The sequence below is a fragment of the Passer montanus genome, unplaced genomic scaffold, assembly GCF_014805655.1.
Source record: "Passer montanus isolate IOZ18808 unplaced genomic scaffold, ASM1480565v1 scaffold1, whole genome shotgun sequence".
NCBI classification, from domain to species: domain Eukaryota; kingdom Metazoa; phylum Chordata; class Aves; order Passeriformes; family Passeridae; genus Passer; species Passer montanus.
In genome coordinates this window covers 26,671,104-26,690,501 of record NW_024356504.1, presented here as the reverse complement: position 1 = coordinate 26,690,501, position 19,398 = coordinate 26,671,104, and the positions used below count along the sequence as shown (strand labels likewise).

The window sequence follows — 19,398 nt, the reverse complement described above, 5'->3', positions numbered from 1 at the left end:
TTCTATGTTATTATTAATATGTATTATTATATTATTTCCATATTAATATATTTCTATATTCATAATTATTTTTAAAATATTGTTTAAATCCTGCCCCCCCTGGAAGGGCTGCCTGAGCCCTGCATCACTCAGGGAAGCTGCACAAACCAAATCACCCAGCTCAGCCTGACTCCCTTGGCTGGGCTGAGTCCTGCCATTGTCACCCACTCTGAGAGTTTAAGGTTTAGAATACAATAATATATAAAATAAGATCTCAAGGTTTTAAAGCAGAGACCTTCTTTACCTTCTTCTTCATAAGTTCAAGTAATATTGTGTAATTAAATCAAAAATTAAAAATACAAGTAGTCAGTTGTTAAGTTAAAAACAAAAACAATTTAAATGCCATTTCTTAATTAGACAGTTTATCCCTAAAAAGCCTCATAGGAAGACAGAGCTCCATTTTCACCTTGCTGGAAGAAAGCACTGCAAAACTCACAGTTTGTAAAACTGTAACATGAATAAAAACGAATAAACACCTGAGTCCCAACAAAAAACACCACCTCACTCATTTAATCCCAACCTCAACCAAAACAAAAACCCAAAAAATGAACACCCCGTGGCTGTGTGCTGAGGCCAGGGATGCAGCTGGGGGATCCCAGGGGGATTTGTGGCACCCACACCCCAAACCTTCAGCCCCACCGCCAGGAAACGAGAGGTGCAGCAGATTAATTAATAGGAATTACCTCCCAGCACCCTAAGTGCTCTTGCAGGCGAGGGTTTATAAATAAAAGATGGAAACCTGCAGGCCTGGAGGACGGAATTGCTCAAAGCAAACTCTCCTGTGCTTTTGGGGAGTGGAGGCACCACCTGGGAAGGTGGAATGAGCCCCATTCCTTCCCTGCAGCTGCTGGAATTAAAGCCTTTTCCCTTGGAAAGCTCCCTCCACTCCCAAGTGGAATAAACTGCTGGCCCTGCAAATCCCCCTGGAATTCCAGAGTTTTTTAGATGGAGGGAATTCTTTTCCCCACCACTCACAGGGATGCTGCAGCTCAAGGCTGCTGCTGCTGGTGAAGCCCAAGAAATGAACAGGATCCCATCCTCCCAAAGCCATTTGTGCCTGCTGAGAATTGAAAACATGCTTGAAAACAAATAGAGAAAATAAAAGCATGTCAGAAAAACCAGGAGAATCCAGCTGTACTGACTCGGGAAATGCTGCTGCCATCCCAGCCCCTCCTCTGCCCCATAAAAACATTGGGACAGCAGCAAATCACCCAGGGGGTGAAAATTCATCCCTGAAAGACAGAGAATAAGGAAAGAAAAAGAATAAGGAAATTTATCCAGAATAACCTGAACACACTGAGCCAAACCAAAACATCAAAAAAACGCCCAAATCCTCAAATCTTGGTAATATTCCTAAATCTCATTTGGAAAAGAAATGAAAGCCAGCAGGCCTGTATGAGCAGGCACTGCAGAGCAACTGAAGTCAAACCCAGCATTGCTTTTGCAGAGGGGGCTTAATTATTGATTTCCCTTGGGAATATTTCTGTGGAGCTGCTGGAGTTTGGCTCGTGGCCAGTGATCCACTTTCCTTCCTGCCAGCAGAAGGAACTTTTAACTCCGTGCAACAAATCCCCCCCTCAGAAAGCATCATTTTATCTGGGTGTGGAACTGCAATTCAGGAAATCAAAGCCTGGGAATTATTTTAAATTAAATAATTATTCAATTATTTCCACCTTGATGCACGACCTGGAAAAAGACCCTTCCAGGAAGGAAGGGTAAAGATCTCCCAAAACAAAGGCAGCTATTAAAAAACCCTCTTGAGCACCATTTTTGCATAGCTCTGACACAGCAATACTCAGAGTAGCAGCTCTCATCATTATTGACTTGCACTGGTGCAACCAAGTCACTGCCAGGCTCAAAATAATCCAAATTTTCTCCAGTTTTTCCCAGGCTCCAGCATTTCAGACCTAGTCCCTAACAGCAATGGGAGAAGAGAATTTGGGAATTTCTTTTGGTTATAAAACAATGCAAATTAAGAGTTTTGACAAAAAAGGCAGAGAAATAGTTTTTGTAGAAGAAATGGGAAAGAAAGGTGTCATAACTGATCAACTGAAACCCCTCTAACAAGAGAGAAATTGAGAATGAAAAGAGAACATATATCAGGAAAATCCCAGATATCAGGAAAAGTCTCTTCCCAAAAAGGGTGACCAAGTGATCAGGAAAGTGCTGGAGTCCTCAGCCCGGGGGGGATGTAAAATCCACATGGATGTGGCATTTGGGGACGTGGGGCAGCTGTGGATTCCCTGGGGAAAGGCTGGCTTCAATCATCCTAAAGGTCTTTTCCAACCTAAATCCCATGATTTATTTATTCTGTCAAAATTCAACACTTGGAAACTGATTTTAAACTCCTGTGGTTTTGCTGTTATTTAGGGAATGTTCTGGTTTTCCTTTGGCAAAAGCAGAATTTCCCAGCCAGGAGATGAAACCCACCCTGGAGCAGCAGAGGAAGAAGGGTCAGCAGTCACGGGGGGAGCAGGGTTTGGGATACCCCAAAAAAAGCAGAGCAGGTGGAGTTGCCACACAAAGCAGAGCTGGGGAGCCAAGCCCCATCCCAGCTGCGCCCTGAGTTAATCTCAGCTTTGTTAAGCCTGTCCCTGGCAGATCTCTGGGGCCCTGGGGGGGCTCGGGAGAGGCCCCAGGGCAGAGCTGGCCCTGGCAGCAGCACCGAGGGCTCAGGGGACAGCCCTGGCCAGGGCCACCCCCAAGGGGGCACAGGGACATCCCTGAGAGCACCTCCCAGGGGGGATAATTCACCTGTGGGGATCTTGGAAGGAATTGCAGATGGGATTTCTGGAGTGGTTTTGAGGATTTGGTTTGTTTTGCTTTTCTTTGCACAGGCAGGAAGGGTGAGTTGGGCTCACATCTTCACTGCATGGCTCAGAAGGTCACAAGACTCTCACTCACAAAACCTTTTAAGGATTTATTCACCAATAAAACACTGCCAACAAGGATATTTATATTTTTGACTTAGTTCTTAAATACTTCATCTAATGGACTCATGCGAGTGTAATTTTTCTTAGCTAATTAAGTTATGACACAAAAACTACAGTACTGCATCCTTATTTCTTTGTTTACCTTTGTACTTTACTTTTTTCTATTTTAAACTCTAAAACCCTGAACTTTTACTTAGTTTCTGCCATAAACTATAAATACACTAGAGAAACCACACATACATTATAACGACACTACAGAAAATAAATACACACACTATAAATACACCGTAGAAAATAAATACACTATAGAAATTAAATACACTATGGAATCTATACATACCCTATAAGTACACCATAGGAAATAAATATACTATAGAAACTTAAGTTAGAAAAGCAAAATGAACCCTGTGGCAGCTGTCTGTTGGGTTAGAAAGTTCTGTATTGTCCTGTAACAAAACTTGGGACTACTCTTGAGCTATGGCCAAAGCCTTGCTCCTCTAAAATCTCACAGCCCCTGGGAGTGATGTTTATCTGAGCAATAAATCACTTTTAGCTTTAAAATAACCCCATCCCTTCATTCCTACAATCACAGAGCTGGCTGGGGTTTTGTCACAGCCAGGTTTGGTCGTTCTTGAAGCTCCATGCAGCACAAGAACAACCACAGCACCTTCACAGGCTCTGGGATGCTCTTTTGGTGGCACCGTGTCAGGACAAGTCCTGCCAAGAGCTCCATGGCAGTGGAAGGGTCTGCGCCCCCAAATCCATGGTGAAACTGGGCTCAGCATCCCAAGGGACAGCCCTGGTGGGGGTGGCAGAGCCCCCACGGGGACAGCAGCCACCTGCAGAGCCCTCCCTGCAGGGATGGACACAGGGATCCCTGCAGGGGGATCTGAGCCCTGTGCCCTGCCCTGGGCACTGCCAGGGCTGTGCCACGCCCAAATACCTGCTCAAACCCAAATAAAACCTGCTCAAACCCTGTGCCACACCCCAAATACCTGCTCAAACCCAAATAAAACCTGCTCAAACCCTGTGCCACACCCAAATACCTGCTCAAACCCTGTGCCACACCCTAAATAGCAGCTCACACCCTAAATACCTGCTCACACCCTGTGCCACACCCTAAATAGCAGCTCACACCCTAAATACCTGCTCACACCCTGTGCCACACCCAAATACCTGCTCAGAAATAAAAAACCTGCTCAAACCTCAATAAAACCTGCTCAAACCCTGTGCCACACCCAAATACCTGCTCAGAAATAAAAAACCTGCTCAAACCTCATGCCACACCCCAAATACCTGCTCAAACGCAAATAATAGCTGTTCATACCCCAAATACCTGTCACACCCTGTGCCACACCTAAATACCAGCTCACACCCCAAATACCTGCTCACACCCTGTGCCACACTCAAATACCCTACTCAAACCCCTAATACCTGCTCAAACCCCGTGCCACACCCAAAATACCTGCTCAAACCCTGTACCACACCTAAGATACCCTACTCAAACCCCTAATACCTGCTCCCACCCCATGCTACACCCCAAATACCTGTAACACCCAAAATATCTGCTCACACCCTGTGCCACACCCAAAATACCTGCTCAGAAATAAAAACCCTGCTCAAACCTCATGCCACACCCCAAATACCTGCTCAAATCCAAATAATAGCTGTTCATACCCCAAAAAACTGCTCACACCCTGTGCCACACCTAAATACCCTACTCAAACCCCTAATACCTGCTCACACCCAAATAATAGCTCTTCATACCCCAAATACCTGCTCAGACCCTGTGCCACACTCAAACTGTGCCACACCTAAATACCCTACTCAAACCCCTAATACCTGCTCACACCCCATGCTACACCCCAAATACCTGCTCAGACCCTGTGCCACACCCAAAATACCAACTCAAACCCCACAGCACACCCCAAATACCCACTTAAACCCCATGTCACACCCAAAACCCCTGTTCAAACCCCCTGCCACGCCCCAAATACCTTCTCAAACCCCAAATACCCACTTAAACCCCATGTCACACCCAAAACCCCTGTTCAAACCCCCTGCCACGCCCAAAATAGCAGCTCAAACCCAAAATACCTCCCCAAACCCCATGCTGCACCCCAAATACCACTGACACTCCAAATTCCTGCTCAAGCCCAAAAACCCTGCTCAAACCCTGTGCCACACCCAAATACCTGGTGAAACCCCAGGCCACACCCAAATACCTTCTCAAGACCCTGCCACACCCCAAATACCTGCTCAAACCCTGTGCCACACCCTAAATAGCAGCTCACACCCTAAATACCTGCTCACACCCTGTGCCACACCCAAATACCTCCTCAAACCCAAAATACCTGTTCAAACCCCATGCCACATGAACTACTGCTGAAACCCTGTGCCACACCCCAAATACCTGCTCAAACCCAAAATACCTGTTCAAACCCCATGCCACATGAAATACTGCTGAAACCCTGTGCCACACCCAAAAACCCTGCTCAAACCCCACAGAACACCCAAAACAGCAGCTCAAACCCTGTGCCACACCCAAATTACCTTCTCAAACCCCTGCCACGCCCCAAATACCTGCTCAAACTCCGTGACACACCCAAATTACCTTCTCAAACCAAAAACACCTGCTCAAATCTCATTCCACATGAAATACCTGCTCAAACCCCACAGCACACCCCAAATACCTGCTCACACCCCAAACACCTGCTCAAACCCCACAGCACACCCCAAATACCTGCTCACACCCCAAACACCTGCTCAAACCCCAAATATCTGCTCAAACCCCAAGCCACACCCCAAACACCTGCTCAAACCCCACAGAACACCCAAAACAGCAGCTCAAACCCTGTGCCACACCCAAACTACCTTCTCAACCCAAAAATACCTGCTCAAACCCCAAGCCACACCCCAAACACCTGCTCAAACCCCAAGCCACACCCCAAATACCAGCTCAAATCCCATGCTACACCACAAACACCTTCTCAAATCCAAAATACCTGCTCAAACCCCACAGCACACCCCAAATACCTGCTCACACCCCATGCCACACCCCAAATACCAGCTCAAACCCCATGCTACACCCCAAACACCTTCTCAAATTCAAAATAGCTGCTCAAATCTCATTCCACATGAAATACCTGCTCAAACCCCACAGCACACCCCAAATACCTGCTCACACCCCATAGCACACCCCAAACACCTTCTCAAATTCAAAACACCTGCTCAAATCTCATTCCACATGAAATACCTGCTCAAACCCCATAGCACCCCCCAAATACCTGCTCACACCCCAAACACCTGCTCACACCCCAAGCCACACCCCACACACCTGTCCTCCTCAAGCACATGCACGTGGGGAAGAGTCAATGATACAAAACTTATCATTTTTATAATTATAATGAAGTTTCAATAATATTTTTTAAAAGTAAGGATTCTTTCCCTGAGGGAGCAGGGTCTAGGAAAGCCTGAATAGGAAATTCCCGAACAGAGAGCCCGGTGCTGTTTGGAAAATCTGTTTATTTGTGGGGCAGGGCCATGAGCATCCTTGGTTTGGTGATGCCCAGCAATCCCATCCCAGTTAATTAAATTGTACCAGGAAATGAGACAGAGAGAGACCAAAAACCCCTTAAAAACCATTTCAGACCAGAGTTGCTGCTTCCCCCATTCCTGCACCAGCCACCAGGAGGAACACAGAGTGTTCAAGTTCTGCATCCCTGGCAAATTCATTCATTTAATTCATTTTGTTTATGAAATGAATTAAATTGAATTAATTAATTCATTTAATTGATTCATAAATGGAACGAGAAATGCAGATTTGTTGGAGTCTGAACCAAAATTTGAGGGGAATTGCAGCATTTGGTGGGAAGAGCACCTGCAGCTGGGGCCAGGTTCTGCTGGCTGTGTTCCCACAGCCCAAACACCCAAATAAAAAGAAATGTGAATAAAAGTGGAATTTCTGAGCTGGCAAAACCCCCCGACACCACAACCCCCTCCAGTGCACCCCCACAGCACACAGAGCTGCAGAGTTTTCTTTTTGAGCTGCACTGCTGGGCCTTTCTGGGTGATTTTTGGAGGCTCTTTGTGAGCAAAAAATAATTATTAAAAATACCTTTTAATGATAAAAATTATTTTTAAATAATTGAGTCATTTTCTGGCTGATAACCTTGCTGCAGCAAGAAATGCATTGGGGCCTGCAGAGAGCCCAGCCTGGGAGCAGCTCCAGCCCCAGCTGGTGCTGAATTCTCCAGCCCAGGCTGCCATTATCCAGTATTCAATTATTCTCTATTAATTCTGGTACAATTCAGGTTTAGCAGTGCTGATGTAATCCCTGTGCATTTTTTTTCCCACCTCAATCTGATTTTTCCCCAGCAGAAGCAAAGCCAAACCTGCAAGACCCTGGGGCTGGCGACTAGCAGGGGGTGCAAATAATCATTAACAGGGTGGAAATAATCATTAAAAGGGAGATTTAATAATTATTTCGTTATTATTGAATTTAATTTTTTAAATCCTTAAAATATTTTTAAATTTTAAATTATTAAATATGTATAAATTATATTAAAATACATAATTATTTAAATGATATAAATATATAAATAATATGTAACAATAACATTATAATAACATAATACTATAATACTATATAGTATATAACATATAATATAGTAATACACATTACTAACTATATATATATTTATATAATATATAAATATATGTATTGTATATATTATATAAATACATAATATAGAAATATATAATATATAAATATATGTATTATAAATAAAATAAATAAATAAAATAAAAAATAAATAAAAATTAAAGAATGGCTCATTTTAAGCAAAACAAGTATATCCCATATTTATACTATATATTGCATAGATATAATAACATAATATTATAGTAATATATATTATATAGCATATATTATCATATAATCATACACATTATTAACTGCATACATTTATATAATATATAAATATATGTATTATAAATAAAATAAAGAGTGGCTCATTTTAAGCGAAACAAGAATATCCCACATTTATAATAGATATTATATAGATATAATATAACAATAACATTATAATAACATCATAATATAGTAATATATATATTATAGCATATATTATAATAATATATGTTACTACATATATTTATATAATATATAAATATAAATATAAAAATATAAAAATATATAAATATATATTTATATATATATAAAATAAAAGGAAGAATGGCTCACTTTGAGGAAAACACAAATATCCCAGATTTAGTGACTCGCTGCTCCATTCTGGCACAAACCCAGCCACAAAAACCCCTAATTTTGGGATTTTCCCCCATTTCCCAGCATTCCCACCTTCCCCCAGCACACCCAGGGCACAGAAATCGGTTTTTGCTGCTGCCAGCAGCTTTTTTTTTGAAGTTTAGGGCTGAATTTACCCCCTAATCCTCAGGAAATCTGGGCTGCACACACGGGGAATAAATCCTGCATCCCAACACAAACATTTTTCCATCCAGGGGAATGTTTCTCCACGTGCTCCTGGGATTAATTCTGCTTTTTAGGTTTGTTTGCAGCGCTGAACCGTTCTTGCTTTGAAGTTAAATTGTGGAAGGTGCCAGGGAGGGGGAAAGAACCAAACCCAGAAAGGGGGAAAATACAAAAAACAAACAGGGAGAGGGCCTGGGAGGAGAAAATCAGTAAAATGCAAGATGAAAGGGGAGAGAGGGGGAATTTAATAGACAGGGAGAGAGGAAAAGTAAAAAGTAATAGGAGAGAGGAATAGTAACAGAAAAGGAGAGAAGGGTAAAGTAATAAAAAAGGAGAGGAAAAATAATAGAAAAGCAGAGAGAGGAGAAAAGTAATAGAAAAGGAGAGAGGAGAAAAGTAAAAAGTAATAGGAAAGGAGAGAGAGAAAAGTAATAGAAAAGAAGGGAAAAGTAATAAAAAAGGAGAGGGAGAGGAAAAATAATAGAAAAGCAGAGAGAGGAGAAAAGTAATAGAAAAGGAGAGAGGAAAAATAATAGAAAAGGAGAGAGGAGAAAAATAAAGTAATAGAAAAGGAGTGAGGAGAAAAGTAAAAAGTAATAGGAAAGGAGAGAGAGAAAAGCAATAGAAAAGAAGGGAAAAGTAATAAAAAGGAGAGGAAAAGTAATAGAAAAGGAGAGAAGGGAAAAGTAATAAAAAAGGAGAGAGAAAAAGTAATAGAAAAAGAGTGAGGAAAAGTAATAGAAAAGGAGAGAGGAGAAAAGTAAAAAGTAATAGGAAAGGAGAGAGAGAAAAGTAATAGAAAAGAAGGGAAAAGTAATAAAAAAGGAGAGGAAAAGTAATAGAAAAAGAGAGAGGGGCAAAATAATAAAAAAGGAGAGAGGAGAAAAGTAATAGAAAAGGAGAGAGGAGAAAAGTAAAAAGTAATAGAAGAGGAGAGAGGAAAAGTAATAGAAAAGAAAAGAAGAGAAAAGTAAAAAGTAATAGGAAAGGAGAGAGAGAAAAGTAATAGAAAAGAAGGGAAAAGTAATAAAAAAGGAGAGGAAAAGTAATAGAAAAAGAGAGAGGGGCAAAATAATAAAAAAGGAGAGAGGAGAAAAGTAAAAAGCAATAGGAAAGGAGAGAGTGGAAAAATAAAGTAATAGAAAAGGAGAGAGGAGAAAAGTAATAAAAAAGAAAAGAAGAGAAAAGTAAAAAGCAATAGAACAGGAGAGAGGAAGATAGAAAAGGAGAGAGGAGGAAAAGTAATAAAAAAGAAAATAAGTAAAAAGTAATAGGAAAGGAGGAGAGGAAAAATAATAGAAAAGGAGAGAGAAGAAAAGTAATAGGAAAGGAGAGAGGGGAAAAATAAAGTAATAGAAAAGGAGTGAGGAGAAAAGTAATAGAAAAGAAAAGTAAAAAGTAATAGGAAAGGAGAGAGGAAAAGTAACAGAAGAAAGGAGAGAAGGGAAAGTAATAAAAAATGAGAGGAAAAATAATAGAAAAGGAGAGAGAAGAAAAGTAATAGGAAAGGAGAGAGGGGAAAAATAAAGTAATAGAAAAGGAGTGAGGAGAAAAGTAATAGAAAAGAAAAGTAAAAAGTAATAGGAAAGGAGAGAGGAGAAAAGTAAAAAGTAATAGGAAAGGAGAGGAGAAAAAATAATAGAAAAGGAGAGAGGAGAAAATTAAAAAGGATAGGAAAGAAGAGATGAAAAGCAATAGAAAAGGAGAGAGGGAGAATAGCAATATAAAACAAAAGGAGGTTATGGGGTAAAAGGCCATGGGAGACAGAAGCAGAGGATGGATGTGAGTGGAGGTGCATTAACAAAAATCCAGGTGGTTTTCTGGGAGGATTTTTGGCAGATCTTCCCCCAGTGAAGGAGATGAGATCCCCCAGCCCTGGGAGAAGCTGCAGCATCACCCCCATCTCCCTGCTCCAAATCCAGCAGAGACAGAAGCAGTGCAGGCAGAGAAAAAAATAAATAAAATTTAAAAAAAAGGATTACAGCTGCAGAAAAACCCAACTTCTGCAAGAGCCTGGCTAAAAATACTCCCTAACCCAGTTCCCCCAATTCACAGAACGCTCTCCCGCTCAGCCTCTCCTCCACGAGGGAATAATCCACAGCCAGGATAATTCCTGGGTATCAGGGTGGCTTTGAAATTCAACTTTCACCCCTCAGAGCCAGAGGTTTTCAGCTCAGGAGCTGCCAAAATCGTATTTGCTGACTGGAAAATGCTGCCACAGCAAGAATGTCTCGGGGAATTTGGGGATGTCTGGTACTGCAAAGAAGGTGTTGAAGGCCTTGGGGTGATTTCGTGTGGTTTTGGTATCAAATCCTCCTCGTGAGGAGAAATGTTCTGCAGCAGCCTCAGACCCAGCCCAGTTTTCCAAGGTTCCCCCCATTCCCTGAGCCAGCAGAGGAGTTTTTACACCAGCCCAGAGCACCTCCTGTCCATCATCATAACTAGGCAGGGAAAAGGGAATTCTCCCTGCAGAGAGAATAAAAATGAATCACTTTCAGCAAAGAACACTATTAAATATTTAAGTTTGTGTCTCTGGATACTCATTTCTCATGGGGGAAAAAAGAAAAATCCCACATTCTTGGTGCCAATGAGGCTCTGCCTCACAGCTGGAAAACAGACATTTTCAGGAGCTGTCCTGTCACCAGTTATTGATATTTTTACAGGAATCTGATGATGATCACAAGCATTTCCCATAAAAATGGAAAAAAATTAATTTTTTTTTTTTAAGTCCAAAAGCCAAAGAGGCCATAAATACATAGAAATGGATGGACAAAACCAAAAATCCACCAGCAACCCCATGCCAGAGACCCCACACCTTTAAGGCTGTGAGGGATCCCATTCTGGATATTTTGAGATAATTTTTTGCTGCTGCATTTGCTTTGTTTTGCCAGGATTACTTCTGCAATGTTCCCACACTGCAGAACCCAATAAAACTGAATTAAGGCATTTTTTTCAGCTCACACACAAGCACCATTATCCCACGTGCACCTTCCAGGGGAGCTGGAAAAACAAACATTGGCAGCACCACAGCCAAACCCAAAGTCAAACCATGACTGGGCAGCTCCAAATCCCTTTTCTGCCTCCACACCTGGCTTTTAAAAGGATGCAGCAACACCAAATCAGGCAAAAAATGGAAAATAAAGAGAATATTTGGGATTAATATGGGTGATTTTAAGATAAGACACATCAAGCTTGAAGAGCCCAACAAAAACAGGCACAAAAATATCCCTGGAGGTGTTAAGAAAAATAGAACAAACCACAAGCAAACCTGCCTGTCTAGGAGGGATCTTTCGAGGAAAAGATTCACTCCAAATTCCAAATAAACTTCTGCATCCCAGGCAGAATTTCCCCAGGAACGCCTCAGCAGCCCCAGGGCATGGAAGCTGAGGGGGAAATGGGATCCTGGGGGGGTTTTAGGAATATATGGGAACACCTGGAGACACCTCAGGCAGCACAGAACAAGGGATTTTGGAAGGAAACAAATCCCAAGTGAGGCATTTTGAGACCCCCAGGATCATGCCAAAGGTGTCAGCAGCAGAGTCATAACCCTCAACAAAAATCAAAATTAAATCATCTTTCCTCCCAAGCCTGTTTCCTCACAGAAACTCCTACAAAAAAAAAAGAAAAGTTCAACATTAAAGCCTCACAAATGGCATTGCATCCCTAATTTTCTCCTTTTGAACAGGTTTTATTCTCCTGGCAGAGAGAATAAAATTCTCCTCCTTTTATTCTCAGTCTGAAACCCTGAGCAGACACGGGAGCTCCCCTGGGGCAGGGAGCCTTGGGGGAAATCCTCTCCAGTGGAGCACACAAAGCAGCCCAAATAACCCCAAAAATCCCAAATCTCAGTGCACCAGGCTCAACAGACACTTGCCAAAAGAAATCCAAGCCCAGGGGTTGATGGGTGCATCCCAGGAGAAGGAAAAGGATTGGGATAACCAGGAATGATGCTCGATGTTTAAACCTCCTGATCCCAAAAAAAAGAGGTTCCAGAAGAGAAAAGACAACACAAAGTGGCTTGAAATTCCATTTTCCTGTGGTTTGACAATTTAGTTCTCTGAAATCCATCACCTGTATTTTAAGTTTCGAAGGTTTAAGTAAGAATCCATATTTCTGACAGGATGGGTTTGGAGAAGGATGCCCAAAGGGGATTGGGAAAAGGGAACAAAAGATGCCCCGAGAAAACACAGGAGGGAAATTGCCTGGCTGAGGAAATGTGCATTTCACTGGGAGTAAATCATCTTTCCAGCAGCACCAGCCAGGAACAGAAGCCATTTTCACACCTGAGTTCTCACCACTCTTTTAGGGAACAGCAAAGCAAACACAGGAGCAGCTCCATCCACAAAACACACACTGATCCCAGCTCAGCTCTGGCAGCCAGGCCTGGAGGAGCAGGAATACCCACTCCAGGAGGAGAACAGCCGAGGAAAATCAAACAAAACCCCCCAGACCACAGAACTGCCTTAAACCCAGCAAGAACGGGCCAAGCAGAAAAGGATTTTGCTTTAAAATTTATTGGGAAGCATCCCTGCCTTGGGAACACCTCCCAAAACTGGGTCAGTTCCAGCAGAATAATCCCAGGAGCTGAAGTGGCTGCCACTCACCCCAAAACCTGAGGTCCTGGGGTTAGACACAGGCACGGTGGAAAAGGAGAATATTTGGAGAAATCCTTATCAGCACAGACATTTTTCCACTGACACGAGGGCACATTTATTTCAGCACTTCATGGGAGTCTCCCTGCCACAAGAAATTAATATATTTGTTGGTAATCAGCCCCAGAACAGTTCCATTCTTTACCAAGATGCTGCAAAAGCAGAGCCAAACCCTGCTCAGGCCCCTGGTTGTAATCTTCCACACAGAACAAGTGTGGAGCACAGGAATTGCTTCAAATCTCAAATTTGGGAGCAGCTCCCTGCACAGCCACAGCAATTCCTCAGCAAATGGAGTTGGTTTTGTGCAGGAAATAAAAAAAGTGATCCAGAGCCAGTGGGACCATCCTGTGTTTGCTCTTTCCCAAAGGATCCTGCTCTTCCTGAGGAAGCCAGGGAGCAAAACCACCCCAGAGGAAGGAGCACAGGCAGAGGCAGAGCTGTCAGTCCTGAGCTCTGGAAATAGTCTGACCTGAAAGCACCACAGCCACAGGGGATGAGCACAGAAATTCATGGAATGAGAGAGAGCAGCAGGACCCAGGAGCTGTTCCAGGCTGCAGGAAAATCCCAGGGAGTGCAGGGAGGGTGGGGACACCTGGGGGACACACAGCTCCCACAAAGCCTTTGGCACCTGCCTGGAGACGCCAATTATCCAGAAATTGGGGAAAAAAATTGGTGTTTGTATCCCAAAAGTCCCTCTCAGCAAAGCAAAAGCTTCCTGTCAAACCAACCCTGCTCAGTCCCTGTGGGAAATGGGTTTGGAAAGGACTCCCAAAACCTGGCTGGAAGCTCACACTGCTTTGAACCAACCCTGCTCAGTCCCTGTGGGAAATGGGTTTGGAAAGGACTCCCAAAACCTGGCTCCCAAAACAAAAAAAGTTTGTACAAAAATGATGTTTGTGTACTCTGAGATAAGCTGTGCTGCCTCAGGAGGGAATGGAATAGAGATGGCATTGGTGAGAGAGAGATGCAACCAGAAACGAGTTTCTAAAGGTGGCATTGCAAAAAAGACCAGATATTTTGGAGAGTTAGAACTGTGAAAGATGCATTGTAGCAGGACCATGTGGGGCAGAATAAATAAATAAATAAATAAATAAATAAATAAATAAAATAAACCATAAATATAGATACAGATATATAATATATATACATATATAGATATATAATATATAAATATAGACACAGAGTGACAAGTGTTAAACAGAGATCTCTGTACAGGAGGGGTTTTAGAGCATGCACAGACTCTGCTGACTTCACTGGTATCATGTGGAATAAAAGGTACCATATACACCAGTGAAGCCAGCAGAATATTTTGGGGATGAAATAAAATACATTAGGGGTGAAAACAAGCGAGAATCTCTCCACAAGACGTTCCAAAAAGTACTTACAGCAGAAAGCATTGCAATAAATAAATAAATAAATAGATACATAAATAAATAAATAAATAAAACAGAATCACAACCCTGCTGGGACAGGAATCAGCCCCCAATCCCTGTTTTCCTCTCTCTCCCAGAATATTGGGAATGCCTCCCGTGGCACAGGACCCTGCAGAGCAGCAGTGCAGGCAGGGGCGGGTGATTTATTTGCCTTGGGCCACATCAGTTATTCATGGGCAATATTTCACCCCTGACACAACAGAATTTCCACCCCGGGAGTAAAGCCCGACCTGGGGGTGCTGCCATGGCTGGGCTCTCCTGGATTTCCCCGGGATGGGCAGGGAGGGGAAGGGGGAGGCTCTGCAGAGCTCAGCAGCTCCGCTAAGCCCGGCTTTCCAAATCCCAGCGCCAGGAGCAGCTGACAGGCACAAAGGAGAGCCTTTGATCCCCCTGGGAACAGCACCAGCTTCCCCAGCTGCTTTGGGGGGTTCTGCTTCCCAAAACCACGAGGTGTTTGCCTGGACAACCCCAGGATCATCCCGGTCCTGCCTGCTCCACGCCCAGGAGAAAAAGGAGGTGAAAACATGGAAACACCTGGTGCTGCGCTGGAGGGGCTGGCAGGGATGGGAGGTGCTGCTCTCCCGGCAGGTCCCTCCATCTGGGAGCTGCTCCTTGCTTTTTTTGCTGCTTCCCAGCTCCTCTTTTCCACTCGGGACTTGTAGGAAAATCCCAGCTCTACAGGGGCAGCTGGGAGGGGTTTGAAAAGGTTTTATTCTGTTATCAGTCTTGATGAAGGGTGAGACACAAGAGATGTAAAACTCAGCTCCATTCCATCAGAAGCCAAATTATTTCCTGGTTACAATCCCTTAGAAATTTTTTTAACCCATTCCACAGCTAAATTCTTATTCATTTTACATCAGAGCTGGGCTGCAAGGATAAAGCCAAGCCCCAAACCTAAGCCAGGGATTATCCCAGCAGGTGCTGAGGCTCTCTGCATCCTTCCCTCCAGGTGCTGAGGGATAAAGGCACCTGCAGGAACAGGGCAGGCCGGGAGCTGCTGGGCTCTGCCCCCCCAGCAAACAGCTCCACGCTCCCCCAGCAGCAGCAGGCCAGGAGAAAACCACATTTTTAGGTCTGTCAGCCAGCACAATCCATCAGAGAGTCACCTTGAGGCTGCAGAGGAGCAGAGGGAGGTAAATCCAAGCTGCAGCCAAGCGCAGAAGGAAGTGCTGGGTTTATTCCTTTATCCCCTTTTCCTGCCCTGCTTACAGGGCAGACTCACCTCAAAGGGTTTTTGTGCTTTAAACTTCCTGGCAGAATGGAAACACGGAGGTTTTGTCTGGTTGAAGCAAAGGGAATTCAAGGGAAAATGTTTTCACCCTCCACGCTTCTCACGGAGCTGGACAGGAGACACCAAATAAACCCAAAATCCAGGGTGAAATCCCAGTTCCAGGGATTTAGCTGGAAAGGACTCAGGACACTGCCCTGGTGCAGCTCTGCTCACACAGCCCCAGCCCAGCCTAAGCAAACTCAGCCTAAGTGGTTAAACTTCCCCTCTCTGCTGCTCCTTCCCAGAAACACCAAGTCATGATCTGTAATGTTTTTGCCCAAGGCCCCAGGGAAGTGTAACAGGAGATGACAGTGGGAAATTCAGGGAGAAAGCCTCTTCCCTGTGTTTACTGGGAAGGAATAAATTTATTCAGACTTACTAGTCAGAAGAAAAAAAAATAGATGTTTCCCTTAAATCAGTTATATTTTATTTTTCCCTTACATAATGACCTAATTCCTCTGAGGGGAAGTTGATAGTTTTGTTTGGATTCTTAAATTTTAACAGAACCCTTCTCTTTCCAATCCATGGATCAAAAATAAAAGCTGCATTGCAGTGTTTTCAAATGCTATATAGTAAAACAAAAAAAAAAAAAAAGAAAAGAAAAAGTGGTTGGTCCTGGTTTATTTTTGCTCCCTGGAGCTTTTGAAGGCTGAAATCCTGCTTTTCCTAGAAGGAACTCTGCTCTGGTGCTGCCTTTCCACAGATCAGGATCCCTTGCCCCTGCCGGGCGTTATTTGTTGGAGCAAAGCAGCCACTCCACAGCAATGAAACAACCAAAATAATAAAAAACCAGCAGCACTCCCCACTCCTGCTGCAGCAGGATCCACTGGGGACCGAGTTCCACCAGAGCTCAGGGCTGCAATTAAAGAGGACAAAGAATCAGGGGAGGTTTCTGAGCTCACTTCCACTCCACCAAAGTGGAGCTCTTCCCACAGAGCTCCAGCTGATGGCTCCTCCTCGGAAAACAGGAGCTGGGTTTGAGGACATATCGCATTAGTTGAGCTGATTAAAATCCTAAATAATTACAGTTTTCGCCTTAGGAAGGGAAAGGCAAACTCTAAGCTTCTGAGTAGATTTTTCAAGGTAGCAAATCACCCTCCCCCAACCTGAACATCCATGTAAAACACACATCTATATCAATAAATACGTGCACTTTCCTTGTTTCTCTCTATTTGTTTTTACTTCCACGGTAGGAAATTACCAGTTGCTGTTATTTTTTCCTCTTTTTACCCTCACCAAAAGAATTATTTCCTGCCTGCAAGACAAAAAAACCTTTCCCAAAGCATCACAGTTACTGTTTTCCCAGCCAACAGATACTCTGTAGACAAAGACACATTATGAGTGGCAAAAGAGAATTCCAAACTCCAATTCCCTTCAAAACACAGCACTGTAAAGGATTTACAGGGGCTGTATTTTAATCTGCTTTTAATATGTCTGAGGGTTTGTTTATTTAGGGGGAGGGGAACTTGCTGACATTTGTTTCTCAGCCATCACAATGGCACAGATACATTTTCTCTCCAATATAACCCAGCCCTCTGCTGCTGCCCAAGATTGATAACCAGTTTGATTATTCTATTGTTAACAGGCTGCTGGGGGTGCCACGGCTTTAACCTTCACAGAAACACAATTAATTTGGCAGGACAGAGGCCATTAAAAAAATTATTAAAAAAAATAACAATCACATGCTGGTTATGCTCATAATTCACCTTTTTTTTTGTGGTTTTTTTTTTCCCTCAAGGCTGTTCTGCAACTTTCACCAGCAAAGTTTCTGGTGACCTCAAGGTTTTGGTAAGGATTTTAACGAATTGTGCAAGGAGTTGTGCTGCCAATTAATTTTAGGGTCTCTTCATCACCACACAGCATGGAACATGTTATTGATGAGCAGCATATGAAATGGATACCACAGATGACCAGTATATGAAATATTTATATACAATATTATATATATATATAAATATGAAATAAAGCATCACAGACCAGGCTGGTTGGACATTAAACCAAAAATCTGCTCCTGAACCCTCACCCAAAGAGACACCGGGGGTTTCTGAGGGCTGCCCTCTGAGGGACCTGCTCCGGGAGAGGGAGAGGGGAAAGGAGAGGGAAAGGGGGAAAGGGAGAGGGGAAAGGGGAAGGGAGAGGGAAAGGGAAGGGGGAAAAGGGAGAGGGAGAGGGGAAAGGGAAAGGAGAGAGAGAGGGAAAAGGAGAGGAAAAGGAGAGGGAGAGGGAAAGGGGAAAGAGAAAATGAGAGGGAGAGGAAAAAGCAGAGGGAGAGGGAAAGGGAAAAGGAAAGGAAGAGGGAGAGGGGAAGGGAAGATGCGGGGCTGGGCAGGAGCCGCATCCCGACCCTTTGTTCCCATTAAACCCCGGCTCAGCCGAGCCCCAGCAGAGCGCGGGGGGCGCGCAGGGCCGGGCGGGGGGAGGCGATTTGGGTTCATTTCATCGTTTTAAACCCGGGAAAAAAAAACCAAAAAACCAAAAAAAACCCACCCAAACTTGGGTGTCATCCCGCAGCGCTGCCCAGCGCCGTGCCGCCGCCGCTCTGCGGGGCTGCCGGGCACGGGGATGGCGCTCCCGGGATGCGCTCCCGGGCCCGGGATAGCTCCGGCGGTGCCGGCGCTGCCGCAGGGGCGCGGCGGAGGCGCGGGCGGCCCCGCTCGAGCATGCCCAGTCCCCGGCATGACATCAGCGCCCGAGCCCGCGGCTCCCCCGCGCCCCCCGGCTCCCCCGAGACCCCCGGCTCCCCCGGGCACCGCGGGGCCGCTCGCCCGGCGGGTGGGGGGCAGCCGGGCGGGGGTGGGGGGCAGCGCCGCGGCTGCGGGAACAATGGAGGGGATGGAGGGGATGGGGGGATCCGCCGGGAGGATGCTCGCCCCGAGAGGAGGGATGCTCGCCCCGAAAGGAGGGATGCTCAAAAAAAAAAAAAGAAAAGCGCCGCGAAAGGAGGGATGCTCGCCCCGCGCCGAGGGATGCTCGCCGCGCCCGCAGCGGGATGCGGGATGCAGCAGACTCACCCCGATGACCACGGTCTCGTCGCCCTTGAATTTGGGGATGAATTTGTCGCCGCGCAGGATCTCGGCCTCGTTGAGGGGCCGGAAGCGGCACATCACCTTGATGCTGCACTCGGCGGGGTCCGCCATGGCGGCGGCGGGCCCGGGGCTGCGCGGCCCGCGGACACGCCCCGCACCGGCCCCGCTCGGGCGCGGCTGCGCGGCCTCCGCCGGGCCTCCCCCCGCCGCATCCGCCGGGATCAGCACCCGAGCCGCGCCGGGATGAGCCCGAGCACCGGCCCGGGACAGCTTACACTGCCGGGGATGGCTTACACTGCCCGGGATAGCTTACACTGCCCCGGACAGCTTCCACTGCCCGGGATAGCTCACACTGCCCGGGACAGCTTACACTGCCCCGGGCAGCTTCCACTGCCCGGGACAGCTTCCACTGCCCCGGGAGAGCTTACACTGGCCCAGGACAGCTTCCACTGCCCGGGATAGCTTCCACTGCCCGGGACAGCTTCCACTGGCCCGGGACAGCTTCCACTGCCCGGGATAGTTTACACTGCCCCGGACAGCTTCCACTGCCCCGG

The 19,398-nt window shown here is 45.2% G+C and overlaps 1 protein-coding gene across 1 annotated transcript in view; it reads right to left on the bottom strand.

The window, feature by feature from the left end:
* The window catches only part of KIF5C (kinesin family member 5C), a 72,756-nt gene extending 53,780 nt beyond the window's left edge, over positions 1-18,976 (bottom strand). The window contains exon 1 of the mRNA XM_039700032.1: positions 18,830-18,976. Within this exon, the coding sequence (XP_039555966.1) occupies positions 18,830-18,955 (126 nt within the window). The 5' untranslated portion in view covers positions 18,956-18,976. The remainder of the gene's footprint in view (positions 1-18,829) is intronic.
* Between the last annotated feature and the right edge of the window lie 422 nt (positions 18,977-19,398).